This window comes from Cheilinus undulatus, linkage group 6 (genome assembly GCF_018320785.1).
Source record: "Cheilinus undulatus linkage group 6, ASM1832078v1, whole genome shotgun sequence".
Taxonomy (NCBI): domain Eukaryota; kingdom Metazoa; phylum Chordata; class Actinopteri; order Labriformes; family Labridae; genus Cheilinus; species Cheilinus undulatus.
This window is the reverse complement of record NC_054870.1, coordinates 4,995,081-5,009,470: the sequence shown is the minus strand read 5'-3', so window position 1 is coordinate 5,009,470 and position 14,390 is coordinate 4,995,081. Positions and strand designations below refer to the sequence as shown.

General features: G+C 41.1%; 1 protein-coding gene across 1 annotated transcript in view; it reads left to right on the top strand.

Moving 5' to 3' along the window:
- The window catches only part of slc18a2 (solute carrier family 18 member 2), a 57,134-nt gene that overhangs the window by 18,144 nt on the left and 24,600 nt on the right, over positions 1-14,390 (top strand). Inside the window, exons 4-8 of the mRNA XM_041790009.1 lie at positions 4,573-4,631; positions 4,720-4,803; positions 5,023-5,115; positions 12,366-12,455; positions 12,612-12,655. Coding sequence (XP_041645943.1) covers positions 4,573-4,631; positions 4,720-4,803; positions 5,023-5,115; positions 12,366-12,455; positions 12,612-12,655 — 370 coding nt within the window. The remainder of the gene's footprint in view (positions 1-4,572; positions 4,632-4,719; positions 4,804-5,022; positions 5,116-12,365; positions 12,456-12,611; positions 12,656-14,390) is intronic.

The window sequence follows — 14,390 nt, the reverse complement described above, 5'->3', positions numbered from 1 at the left end:
CTACATCAAGAGAAAACATGATCATGGCTGAGGAAAGCATGAAAGACAGAAGAAGGTTCTGATGTGTTTGAAAAAAATGTCTATATGCTTTCCAAAAGCAGTAAAGACTCTTCTGACACCCGGCTCAGAGTGTTCTGCCATGCAGTGACGGTGTCTATCTGATTTTCCCCCTGAAGTAGTTAGCAGTTTTACTCTGTGCAGTCAAATAGTTCAAATAGTAAATTATTTTATACTCCAGTTTGAGCCCTTTGGTGTCTTAAAATGAGGAGGGATCAGGCAAAGAACTGGCAGGTTTCTGATGATTGTTCTCTGTACATTAAACCACCTAAACCTGGCCTAAGGATCTGTGATTCAGTTTGATATTTAGAGACCAGTCAGAGAGATGGACTTCTGTAGCGGGTTTAAAACTCATTACCGAGTTTGTTCCACTCATGACAGATTTACAACAGCACACCTTCTCCACAGTTTAATGTCAGAGCATTTCTGATCAAGGATTTAAAGTGACAGAGAAAGAAAACCCATGGTTTTCCGGTCAGCAGAGCTCAGTTATAAAACATTTGTTTTGCTTTTAAAGTTTTTTTGTCAACGGGGCCTGTTTTTATGTTCTCCATGCAGGATGATTGGAGGTTAATAAATCAACGTGCCAATTAAAACAATAAATAAATCAGCTAGGGCTGCAACATGTTGCAATGCAATTAAGTAAATTATTGCATTCAAATTTTCAGTCCAATCAATCTCATGCTATTTTGTCCTTTTAGGTGCACAATAGTGAAGCTACTCTCGCAGGGCAGCAGATAGATACTACTCAGTGTAGCATCTTCCTGCTCTGATGTAAAAAAGTCCACCAGTTCTACTTAAAGTGTTAGTGAACCCCCAGCTCAGAGCTAAATCCACCCACTTCAATATTTCAAAAAATGCACAGGAAGTGAGCAGTTTGGTACTGAGAGGAGGGAGAGGAAAAGGATGTTTTTTTTTTTTTTAATGGACAGGATTTTCCAGATGAAGCAGAAGTGACAGTGACTCCCGTTGCTAGAAAGTGACACAGAGTCCTGCAGCGCTGCTGCCTCAGAGCGATGTTTTGAGGTGGAGGAATTTTCCCCTCCAGAGTCTCCTGAAGCAGGCTATAGTGTGGTGGCAGACCGTGGTGGTTCTGAGCACTACCTGTTTGGGCCGTTTGCTCCAGCACCGGTGTTACTAAAGCCGGAGCTCTCAGAGGCGAGGAGATGACGGGAGTGTTCTCTGAATGGTAAAATCAGATAGAGGCGGTAACACTCTACCTTTTATACAGAGTTTGTGACGTACATCACATAAGCCCCCATTTGAGCTAATTAAAAGTTGTAAAATGCTGATTTTATCAGTTGCAGATGTCAGGAATAATGCCAGCATTGATGTGTTTTGTCATAGTTCAGTCAGATATCTATGTGTATGGCTGAAAAATGATGTTAAAGTGTCCACTACTTCTTTAATGTCTCAATTCACTGTGAAAACTCAGATACAGCTTAGTGGAAGAGTCAGAAGTCAATTTAACTATGGGTCGAAACATTGCTAACTGCAAGCCCTGTGATTGGCCCCTGGGCATCACAGGGTGACTGTCAGTCTCTGAGTGTGTTTACAGGTATGTTGTGTGGGTTAGCCGTGAGATAAATGGCTTCAGACGATAATACAACTGTTAAAATGTGCTGGTCGGTATCAGACAGTACCAGACAACATTTCCTCATCCGTGTCTGCCTAAGTGGCTAAAATCAGCTGTCATATTTTCCATCTCTTCTCTTTTCTTCTTTGCAATAACTGCAGTATAATCAACAGCTGATAACTATTTATCAGCTCCAACTTCAACATAATATGCAGTTTCACCTGCCCTGGTTCCCTCCACAACCAAGCAGACAGTATGGCAGAAGGACCCAGAACTGGCATAAAATCCCACTGCTGAGTGGTGTTTGGGTGAAGTATTGCACAAGCATTCCACAATGATGCAGCTACAAGCAGGCTTAATTCATAAATTATGAAATATTATTAGTATGGACTTGTAAAATGTTTTAAAATGAACTTTAACCTGAAGTAAAATGGGATTAATCACCATTCGGCAGCCCTGAAATCAGCCTAATGAACAGTGTGAAGATGAAGAATGTGAGACTAATGTTCATGGAAAAGAAGAGTGAATGTTTCCCTGTTCTGCTCTCACCTCTAAGGTAGTATTTAGTGTTCAGCTGGGCATTTAGATCTGCTGTTATTGAAGCAGAGAACAGACTCCCATTACTGTCTCTTAGTCACCTTCCTCTCTGACAGAGGACAATACAAGGCAAGTCAAGCATGAGAGTATCTAAAGAGGAATACAGCTGCAGTTATCTGCATGGCAGATTTTAGCCTTTAAATGAAAGTAGATGTAGTTCTCCTCCTCCAGTGACGTATGTGGGAAGACTGTCATACAGAGTCTGAATCTCTATGAATGCTTTGAGAGGTGGAAATGTCATCTATTCTAGATGTAGGAACGATAATGTAGTGGTTTGATACAATTTCTGGCAATTTACACTTTGCCATGTGTTCACCTTATTTCACCTGCTCAGTTATGAAGAGAAGTGGAAGTAGAGGGGATTTACTGTTGATCATCAATCATTTCTTGGAAGTTTATAGAAAATCATTTTGTCATTTTTGTTTGAAAGAGCCTCAAATTTCTCTGGACTTTTTTTTTTTTTTGCAGAGAAGTTACGGTTACAGGCCCACCTAAGATGCCTTCACAGTCAGAACTCAGGGCCTATTCCAAGTACACTTGGCTCCAGAGTCCAGGCCAGTGCAGATTTAGGAAATACCCTTTTCAAAAACTGTGAAGAGGCAGTTTCTGGCATGTTTCATATCGAGTAATAGTAATGGAGCAATGAGTATGTGATTAACTGTTCCCAGCACAGAGAACTCATCAGCTGGAGTTGTAAAGGCAGTCCTACAAGTCTCCTGGTCCATGCTGCATGGCCCGTTCCGCCCCCAAAATGTGTGGAAGTAGAAGAGGGTCGTCATGAAGTTTTTGAAATAATAAAACATCCACAGGAGCAGGAAGGACTCAAATGTCTGTAGTTGTTTTCTTATTTCTTATTGGAGGATTTTAAGGCCAGCCACACACTACAGGATTTTAAGCCCAATTTTAGGCAAGATTTGCCCCCCCCCAACGATTGTGGGGGCGTATACCGACTGGAGCCTCGTTGCAAATTATTATTTGTCTGAGTAGTCTGCGTGTGTGTGGTGTCAACACGATTAATTTTACTGCTCCAAATCACGTCGTCCTGAGTCTTTCCCTTGTTTTATGATTTTTGCTGCACCTGTAATGCATGCCAGGACAGCCTGTTGTAGAGAAACAGCAAGACGGTATCGACAGACATCCATGTTTTTTTCTGGAGTCATGTGATCATGCGAGGTAATGGGCAGGTCGACTGAGTCAGGCTGAGTCGTCTAGTGTGTGCATTCAGAGAATTAAAGATGAAAAGTCTTTGGAAGTTGTCCAAGTCTGTGGTCCCTCACGGTTTCAGATATCGTGTCAGATAAAAAAACAAAAAAAAAAAGTCTAGTGTGTGGCCGACCTTAGGCTGAGCAATTAATCCAAATGTAGATAAAATCGTGATATGTAATGCTGCAATTTTTAAATTACAGGTGCAAAATTTCTTAAACCTGGAACACCAGTTGAACTCACATTTTTGTTGCAGACTTGTTATGCTCTACACATTATGCAAACATTCACGTCATTTTTGCATATATTTTTATAAATCAAAACGAGAATGACAGAAAAGGTTATACCCTTCATTACAACAGTTCCTATCATATTTGCAATATGAGTCAAAATAATAGCAGTTGCATGCTTTTTCAGAATTGCTCAGCCCAAGTGCAATTACAGCATCAGGCAGTGTACATACGTGAGTGTGCTTGGGCACAGAACCATGTTACTTATGTAACAGCAGACCAGTGGAGGAGAGGGGTGGGGACCATTCACGCCTGTGCACCAAAGGAAACAATCGTGCCTTAATAATAATAATAATAATAATAATAATAATTTTGTCGATCAGGCTTACAGCTAAAGCTTCAGGTCAGGCTAGTTGGCTGGCCAATCAAGCACAGTCATACCATAGTTAGCAAACCAGTAATTTTGGCTGATGCCAAGTCCTGCTGTAAAAGGAAACCAGCCTCTTCATAAAGCTCGACAGCAGAAGGAAGTATGAAGTGCTTTCTGGTAGACGGCTGCTTCATCTCTGTTACCAGGAACTGGCCTACAAGTGTCACATTCCTGAACCAGGGACAAAGTCCGTACCCTAGGCTAAGGAGAAAAATAACTGAACTGTTGCTCAATGAGCAAAAGTTTTCTTTTCAGAAGAGAGTAAATTTAGTTATTATTTGAAGATAACAAAGAGGCCCGGAATCCAAGGTGTTTCACGCCCAAGATGACTTGGAGTAACAGGTCATTTGCTGGTGTTGGTCTGATTTTTTTCCATTATTTGTATCCCAAAATGATACATTTCTACCTTAAATAAATTGTTTTATTAAAAGAAATTTAAAATGATATAGAAATGTAAAATCTGCCTTTCTCTCCCCTAGAATAGGATACCAGCTGCCCATCTTCGTTGGCTTCTGTATCATGTTCCTCTCCACGATCAGTGAGTGTCAGCCATCATGTCTTCATTATGCTTCCATCATACTGGGTGTTTCTTTGTCTAAACTTCCTCTATTCTCACCGCTGTCAAGTGTTCGCCTTCTCATCGAGCTACGCTCTGCTGTTTCTGGCCAGATCATTTCAAGGCGTGGGATCCTCCTGCTCCTCAGTGGCTGGTAAGACGTTCCTCTTTTCACCCATGCGCTGACGTTTAGCCTGTTTCACTGTTCTCTAAGCAGCATCTTTAAAGGGTCAGGGTTGCAGCACTTTTACAGAAAATCACAGTCTTGTACTGTTTTAATACTGTTGGATGTTTTATCGTAGTTTTTTTTGTAACTGTTGTGTCTCCTGTTATCTATGATTGAATGGACAAACATGACCCTTTGTGTTTTCAGGAATGGGGATGCTTGCGAGCGTCTACACAGATGATGAGGAGAGAGGTCACGCCATCGGGATCGCCCTGGGAGGGCTGGCGTTGGGAGTGTTAGGTCTGTATACGAAGTACAGTGCTGAAGTCCAACACATTCACCAAAGCTACTATTTGGACCCCTTATCTCTGAACTGCAAAGTGCAAATCCCTCCCATTCATTATCTTTTTTTTAGGTTATTAAAGGCCGCTAAAGTCTAAAATTTAAGAATATATAAAGTAATGCTGCTCAGTCTGAAAGACTGGTCAGATTACATTGATCATAAAACATCTCAGAAGCCCGTCAGTGCATGTGCAAAGAACAGAACTCAGGTGGGAAAGAAGGCTTGTAGGTTTTCTGCAGACTGATTTTAAACTGCAGAACCTGGTGATTATTTTTAAATCTTTGGTGAAAACTCTTGAATCCAGAAGTTCCATACGTGCCATTATATTAGCTCATGTTTTATTTATTATCACATGAGTCTGTATGTGTCTGCCTGACTGGCTAACTGAGGGAGTGACTCTACTTTTAGAGCCATAGAGTTGCATCAGCGGAGAAGTACCTGCATTTAATTAGGGTTCATGGAGGAGAGTGGACCTCAGCTGACGCCATGCTCTGTTAACCTTTCAAAGCAGATGGATTTGCCAGACTCCCTCTCTGTCATCAGGCAAGTCATCTTGAAAAGCTCAAATCCACACGTTGGTGCAAAACTGAGCACTGTGGTACAATCAGCATCATTTGAGGAGAACAAAGCAGTATCGTTGAGTTCAAAACAGTTTGCATTGGCTGCCTCCGCGTGATAATTACCTCAGATGTAGCTTTAGTGTCAGTTTTACTAGAACTTGATCTCGTTTCTGTATGAAATACAGAATAAAAACAACACCATGAGTTTCACATGATGCCGACCTGCTTCAGCATGAGTTTGTGATTGTACAGAAGGAAAGAGTTAGTTTATATCAGTGGTTATGTACAACAGTTACTATTGGAGTGATTAGCTCGGACGTAGCCACAGCGGCAGTTTTGTCAGGATTGGACAACACGTCTTTATTAAAACAAGGGCAGAGAACAACACTGAAAGCTTTTTACGACCGAAAAGATGTTTTCACTCTTCTCAGCAACTGCTTTGTCATGAATTTGCAATCATTGCTGCGCTAGCTGTTTGCTCGGATGTAGCTGCAGGAGCGCATCAGTTTAATCAGAACTAGACCAGATTTTTTAGACAAGAGCATCGAGCCACACAGAAAGCTTGTGTTGGCAGAGATGTTTATGCACGTCTCCCAACCAACCTTGGCATCAAATTTATTCACCAAGAAGCTTGACCATAAACAATCTACGTCAGCGGTAGCCTGTCAGCAAGGCGTGCACACAATGTCATTTTGTCTTTTTGCTCTTATTGGCCCATCATGAATTTGACAGACAGAGCATTCCTCCAATCATATTCCGAGAATTTTTTGAAAAGTCCTGCCCTTCCCGCTGTGGATACCTCCCTCTCCTCTGTCCGGCATTTCAACAGGCATCCCAGATAGTTGCAGTCAGCTGGTTTTAACTAGGGCTAAACAATTTGTGAAAATAATCTAATTGCGATTTTTTTCCCCAATATTGCAATTGCAATTTAATATGCAATTATCATTAGGTTCCTCATCGTATATATTTTTCAGTAAATGCAAGCAATAAATTTCTATATTATAACATTCAAAATATTATATAGAATATACTAGACCAAAACAATTTAAAAAAAATAGCTTATTAGGAATTTTTGGCTCATATTGCAAATTTCATATCAATTGTTATATTGAACGGATGATAATTTCCATGTCATCTCATTTGAAATAAGTAAAATGGTTGTTTTCATTCTAAAAAACTTGAATGTTTGCACGATGTGTGTAAAATATCTCCTGCAAAAAAATATTACATTGGTATTTTGACACATTTCAAGTTTAAGAAATATTGCAATTTTTGCAATTGGAAAATCGCAGCAGGCCAAATTGCGATCTAATCTAATTCGCGATTAATTGCCCAGCCCTAGTTTTAACCTACTCTTGTTGAAAGTGTCTGTTGCCACCATTCTTGGTCAGGTCTCCCTCAAAAAGAGATCCTTGATCTCAGTGGGACTAACCTGGCCAAATAAGGGTTAAATGAAACAAAATGAAATAAAATACAGCAGACAGCTCTTTAAAACCAATCAAATGTGCTTTATATACAAAAGAAATCTAAATATAAGTGCGAACATTTTAAAAAGTTTATTCCTTTTTGAGTCTGATTTTTGGATGAGGCTGTATCTTTGTCTTCACCTTTAATTCACGTGACACAGGTGCATTTCAGTCGCATCTATCCTGGCTGGTTCCAGTGAGAAAGAGTAGCCTGTTTAAGGTCGAGGTGAAGACGTCTCTCTGTTGTCTGTTACACACTGAAATGCTGATGTCTGTGATATTAAAGTCATCAGGTTGTTAAAGATAAAATTAAGTATCTCCATGTCTTGTTCACCAGTGAGGGTAGAGTGGACTGTCAGATTAATGGGCAGCCTCAGCAAACCAAGGGTGGAGCCATTAGACATTTACTTGTCGATCTTCATTCCAACCCTCACCTATGGTCATGGATTTTGGGTGATTACAGAAGTATGAGAGGAGCTCAAAGTAGAGCTGCTGCTCCTTCACACCCAAAGGAGCCAGCTGAGGTGGTTAGGAGATCTGATTAGGACGCCTCCTAGTCGCCTCACTGTGGAGTTCTTCCAGGCATGTCCAACGGTGAGGAGACCTCAGGGCAGTCCTGGGACTTATGTATCCCATCTGGCCTGGGAGGGCCTCTGAATCCCTTCAGGAGGAGCTGGAGAACATTACTGGGGAGAAGGATGTCTGGGTTGACCTACTTCACCTCGGATAAACAGAGGAAGATGGACAGATCAACCAGTGGTTCCATAGTGTGCCTTGAGGCAAGTCTAGGTGTGCCTTGGGAATTTGTATTACCATACATTATTACAACAACTATAAAAGCGAAGATACTATAACCCATGTCTGAACTGAATGAGGGCTTCAGAGGTCATCCAGCATTGCATCTTTACTGTCCATCAGTTATTGGTTAAATGTGTAATTCTCTGCCCTGTATACTGACTCTTCTCCACATGTAAAAATATGACCTCTCATGATTTTATTTTGAAAGTGGAGAGTCAGAGGTGGGGTGCCTTGTATTTACTAGCCTCTGACAGCTGTGAGCCATATAGTTTTGTCTCCATGTTAGCTTAAGTCTTACTGTAATATGTGACCAAAGCTGGTAAAAACTCCTGCGAGTCGTCCGAGGTCATTTTTGAGTTTTTTACACATATTGAAAGTGTAGATTCCAAGCTTTCAAATGGTGTATCATAAACCTTTATCTGAGGATATTTCACAAAGATATGCTCATTTGAATGTTAACTTCTAGTTCCTGTTTGTTCAAAGAAAAACAGGCTCAAAGTTTCAGGACTTTTCCTACCTTCAGGTAGGCAAGGTGATGGGCGTGAACAATAGGGCCACATTTACATAAAGTCCACCCAAACCAAGCTTCTGAATCGGACTGGTGACGCTCATCAAAATATTCCCATAGGAAATCCGCCTTCATCAAACTTTCACTGTCGAGTGATCCTGAAGTCATTCCAAGTCTGTTTGTAATTCTTGCTGCTTTTTCATCGTCTCTTCTACTTTTCTTCGCTGCAGGGTGCATCTTGAGGCTTGCTGATAAAGGTGATAACTAGAAACAGCTGTAGTTACGTGCCGACGGGGGTTGGAGTTTGAGCCATGCGGTGTTTGTTACTGTCCATCTCAATGGGCGAAACTGGGGACAATGGCAGACTGAGTGGCCAGTTATCACCCAGCAGTTTCGCTTTCCCCTCCCCTCAATCTCCCCGCTGAAACTACGAAAAGAGGGCATTTTTAAACACAAAATTAACGCTTTTAAATATCACATTTGTGTTACTTTTTTCATCAAATGAGTAGTTTAAATGTCGGACTTGCATAAAATGAGAAAAAAACGAAAAATGATCATTTTGAAGAAAACGACTTTGTATCCATTTTTCTCAACCACCGGAATGCCGACTTGCAGGAACTTTATCTGGCTTCGGTCACATATTTCATACATGGATGGATACATGGCATACAATAGGAACAGGTGACAGGGGAAAAACTTGCACTATTTAGCTGCATTACAGTGCTGGCATACGTTGGATGCATTCAGGACATGTTGCAACTCATGTTAAAGAAGCTATTTTGGAAGGACATGAATATGGTGTGCTGGGATAAGCTATCAAAACATTGTTCAGAGAGGAGGAGAGTGTGCACATGTACCACTCTGAAAATTGATGGTCATTGCAAAAGAACTGAAGAATAATGTTGACGTGTCAAGGCAGTGTTTGCTGTTTGTGAATGAGCTGCTCCACCTGCACAGTGAACAACAGACTACTGCTGACATGACATCAGGTCACAGAGCACGTTTGTATTTTCATGAGGATGGAGATGTTTTTGAGCACGTCAATGGATTATTTTTAAAAAACAGAGCAGGAAAACCTTCACTTTTCCTCTGCAGTCTGGAATGTGATAATGGCTTTAACTATATCAATACAGTAAAACTGAATTCTTCCTAAATTTGACTATCTATTGATCACTGAAGTCTCCTCTCAGCTGAGTGCTCTTGTGTCCCTACAGTCACACTCTGAGGGTGGGGTTAGCAGAGACATCATCATCATAACAGGATTCATCTAGAGGATTTTTGTGTAGTCCCAACTTCATTCAGTCATCAGTAGAAATAAGTAGCAGGATGTAATTTAGTGACTAGTCTGCTGTTTGGCTGAAAGTAACCATTTGTTGAGTACAAAAAGAAAAAGTGAGTTCGAAAGTGTGTTTTTTGTTTGGTAAATGAAATGTGCTCCTCTACACCGTGTTCCAAAATTATTATGCAAATGATGTTTTTCTCTGATTTTCCCAAACAGTCGATGCAAATGATAGTATGATTTTCGAATCACCATCTGTTAGAGCATAATTTATTTTATTGGACAAACCTTCCAAATTATTGTGCAAAACAGAGTTTCAGAACATTTTACAGGTTGTAAAGAACTGAAAATGGTCATTTGTTGAACTTGCCGCATTAGGAGGGCATATTTACTGAAATCAAAGCTATTTCAATCAAAAACATCTTCACAGGACAAGTTGCATGGTAACATAGGAGCCCTTCTTTGATATCTCCTTGATAATTCTTGTATCCATTGAACTTGTGAGTTTTTGGAGAGTTTCTGCTTGAATTTCTTTGCAGGATGTCAGAATATCCTCCCAGAGCTGCTGTTTTGATGTGGACTGCCTCCCCCCCTCATAGATCTTTAGCTTGAGGATGCTCCAGAGGTTCTCAACAGGGTTGAGGTCAGGGGAGGATGAGGGCCACACCATGAGTTTCTCTCCTTTATGCCCATAGCAGCCAATAGTTTTTACAGAGATTCCGCAATAAAGATGAAAAGGAATGCACACATACACCCCCTGGCATCCCGTAATCAGATGGCAGCTGCTGCCCAAGCTGCTGCTTTCAGTGGAACTCGAAACTTTGGATTTCTCAGTTCAAAACTTTGTATTTTCTAAATAAAATACGGGGAAAATTGGTCGGAAACTTCAGAGTACCAAGCTCACTTGAACACATCATGGAAGTTTTCAGACGCTGCTGTGAGCAGAGATGTGTCTGCTCTCTCCTCTCCTGTACAGAGTGTGATCAGCTCTCTAACCTCCCAGTCTCTCCAGTTAATCCACATTATTCTTTGTTTTTCTCCGATGAAATGCCGCTCGATTAAACTGCGCTGGTTTTTAAATCTCCCGTTTATGGAGACAGCAGTGCACACTCGCCATTGCAGAATGCCATGATGTCTTTTCAGACTCATTGTGGAAAAGTCTGTTACAGCTCTGATATTATCTCTTAATCCAGAACAGAGGTGGGGCGAGATCGACCCCCCGATTGTGGAACGGTCACTTTCATACAGAACGACGTTGTGGAACGAAGGCGTAACAGACACGGATAAGAGAGGCAGTGTGAAAGTAGCCAGTGACACAGAGGGATTCTTTGCAGCATGAGATGGTGCATTGACATGCATGAAGATAATTTTGCTACAGAAGGCACTGCTCTTCTTTTTGTACCATGGAAGAAAGTGGTCAGTCAGAAACTCTATATACTTTGATTAGGTCATTTTCACACTTTCAGGGACCCTAAAGGGGCCTATCAGCTCTCTCCCCATGGTTCCAGCCCAAAACATGACTCCAACAGGTTTGTTGCAACATGGTGGCCACCCACCAACCGTCCACTACTCCTCCATCTGGACCATCCAGGGTTGCACGGCACTCATCAGTCAACAAGACTGTTTGAAAATGAGTCTTCATGTATTTCTGGGCCCACTGCAACCGTTTCTGCTTATGAGCATTGGTTAGGGTGGCTGGATAGTAGGTTTATGCACGACTGCAAGCCTCTGGAGGATCCTACACTTGAGTTTGGTGGGACTCCAGAGGCACCAGCTGCTCAGATACCTGTTTGCTGCTTTGTAATGACATTTTAGCAGCTGCTCTCTTAATCTGATGAATTTGTCTGTCAGAAACCTTCCTCATTATGCCTTTATCTGCACAAACTTGTCTATGCTCTGAATCAACCACAAATTTCTTCACAGTATGATGATCATGCTTAAGTTTTCCTGAAGTATCTAATGTTTTCATACCTTGTCCAAGGCATTACACTATTTGAGGCTTTTAATCAGCAGAGAGATCCTTTTTCTTTCCCATATTGCTGAAACCTGTGGCCTGCTTAATTATGTGGAACGTCCTTCTTAAGTAGTTTTCCTTTAATTTGGCTCACCTGGCAAACTAATGATCACAGGTGTCTGAGATTGATTTGAGTGATCCAAAGAGCCCTGAGACACAATAACATCCATGAGTTTAACTGAAAAACAAAAAAAATGAATGTTTACGACACTGAAATTCAGTTTGCTTAATAATTTGGAAGGTGGTGTGGTTTAGCTATTAAATAGTTTACATATATTTAAAGTTCCTTTTAAGACACAACATTAAAACATTACATCCCTATTATAGCTCCTAATCAGGCTGAATCGTGTGTTTCAGCCTTGTTCTCAGATAGCTGAGTTCTTGAAAACTGAAAGTTCTTGGGTGTGCAGATGGTCAAGTGGTTTAAGGCGCGCACCATGTACGCGAGCGACCACTCTCTTCCCTTTTTGCTAGTCCATCCACTGTCCTTTCTCTATCTAATAAAGGCATGAAAAGGCCCAAAAATAAATCTTTAAAAACTGAAAGTCCTCACAAACTGACTATGGATTGTGTCTTCCACAGTCGGACCTCCCTTTGGCAGTGTGATGTACGATTTCGTTGGGAAAACGGCTCCGTTCCTCATTCTGGCATTCCTGGCTGTATTTGACGGAGGTACAGTTTCCTGTTTTTAACACATTTAAAACACAAACAGACGCTGCAGGAGAAACAGGAGGACTGACGTTTGAGCTGAACTTTTGGGACATTATTTCATTAAGTAAAACTGAATATATCTGATGTTGAAATGTGGTTGATTTCCTGTGTTTACAGCTCTGCAGCTCTTTGTTCTCCAGCCCACTAAAGTGGAACCAGAGGTGAGTTTGTTTGATGATTAATTTCCTGAAGAGTACTTCCTTTTAATAATGTGACCTTTACAGCTGCTGAACACTGACCACTTCATTTGTATGCTTTGATAAAAAGAGCTGGGCAGGAAATAATGCAAGTGTGGAAGGAATAAAGGACATACATGTAGACACAACTACAAACATTTGGGTCAGAATTCTTCGCTACCAGTGGGAGAAAACTGAGTAAAAGCATCAATCCTCTTGTGCAAATATCAATCCAGTACAAATGGAAATTGCTCTGACAGATTCAGACTTGCTTTTAAAAAGTTGTCCTTAAAAAGTCTTACAGCAACTTATTTTCACAGGTCATGTAACATGACCCCAGTAGGACTGTTTTATATACGCCTGACATGAGGAATATTTCACATCCATCTGGGCAAAATCTCATAGACAGAGAAGGGAAGAACCTTTCAAAATAAAACTTGGAGGAAAATTAGATGAATATCTGTGTGTGACATTCATCATTGGCTGATCAGAGCAGCAAAGCAACCCAGAAGATGTAGGAGATGTGCACCACTGCATAGGGGTTATTTACATACAGTGCATATAAAAAGAGATTTCCACCGTTTTAGGTAGACACAGTAGGCAGCACATTATGTGGCTGTTGTTCCTCGTCGTTTGAAAGGCAAAGAGTCTTGATGTTGGACCAGGGATGAATATGCTCCTCTGAAGGAGACGCAGGTATTACATGTTCAGCCATTATCTCCAGCTGTTGATAGTTAAGGGGGAGGGGTCACTCCTCCGTTTACTCTGTGGTGCTGAGGATTTTACCTCATGCTGCTGTGAGAGCTCAGCTGAGTGTATAAAATACTGAATGAAAACAAATTATAGACAAGTAAAAGTAGCGACCAGTGCATGCCCAATGTAACGGAGTAGAAGTGAAAAGGACTCTGCTCAAAAACTACTCTCAGAAGTAGGATTTCTCAAAGAAACTACTCAAGTACGGAGTAAATGTAACGTGTTACTACCCACCTCTGGTTTTAAATGTCCAGGTTTGTGCAGTGTAACAGCACAGACCAGAGAAACAGATATTAATTTACATTATTTATTGGCTGAGCACACCCTCAGTGCTGCAGTTTCTCTTCCTCAGATTCTATGAATGAAGGTTATTAGCTGTGAGTGTTGTAAAGAAACAGGAAGCCCCCTGCAGCTCTAGAGAAGAGGCAGACCCTCCGTCATCCTGACAGCTTACTGCTAACATACTGACAGGTCTGTCAGAAATAGCTCCAAGAATCACATGAGCCATTGGTGACCATCAGCCTCAATCACAACTTATTGACTGATTGGCAGATAGAGTGACAGACAGTGATGAGTTCAGACAGCACGGTTCAGGGTTTACTACGCTGGGTTTGATCATTAAGAGCTGATAGGCTGTGAATTATAACTGCCGTCTAACTTCATATGGTTATTTTAAACACATTTTTGTTTAAACTCAGGCCACCCAGCTTAGATGGAGTCTAATTTATCAGGATCATAGGAATAGAAGAGACAGTTCCAGCCCTCATTTGAACTCTCTGATAGTATCTAGTATCTCTGTGCTGTAGAATGGTCCAACAAAACAAGAACGCACAGTTAAGATTAGTATCTCTGTTTTCCTGCAGTTGTCATGTGACCTTAGCATCAGTCAATCAAACTTCATTTATAAAGCACTTTTCAGAGCAAAGTAGCACAAAGTGCCTTACAGACAGACAAATACATAAAAAGA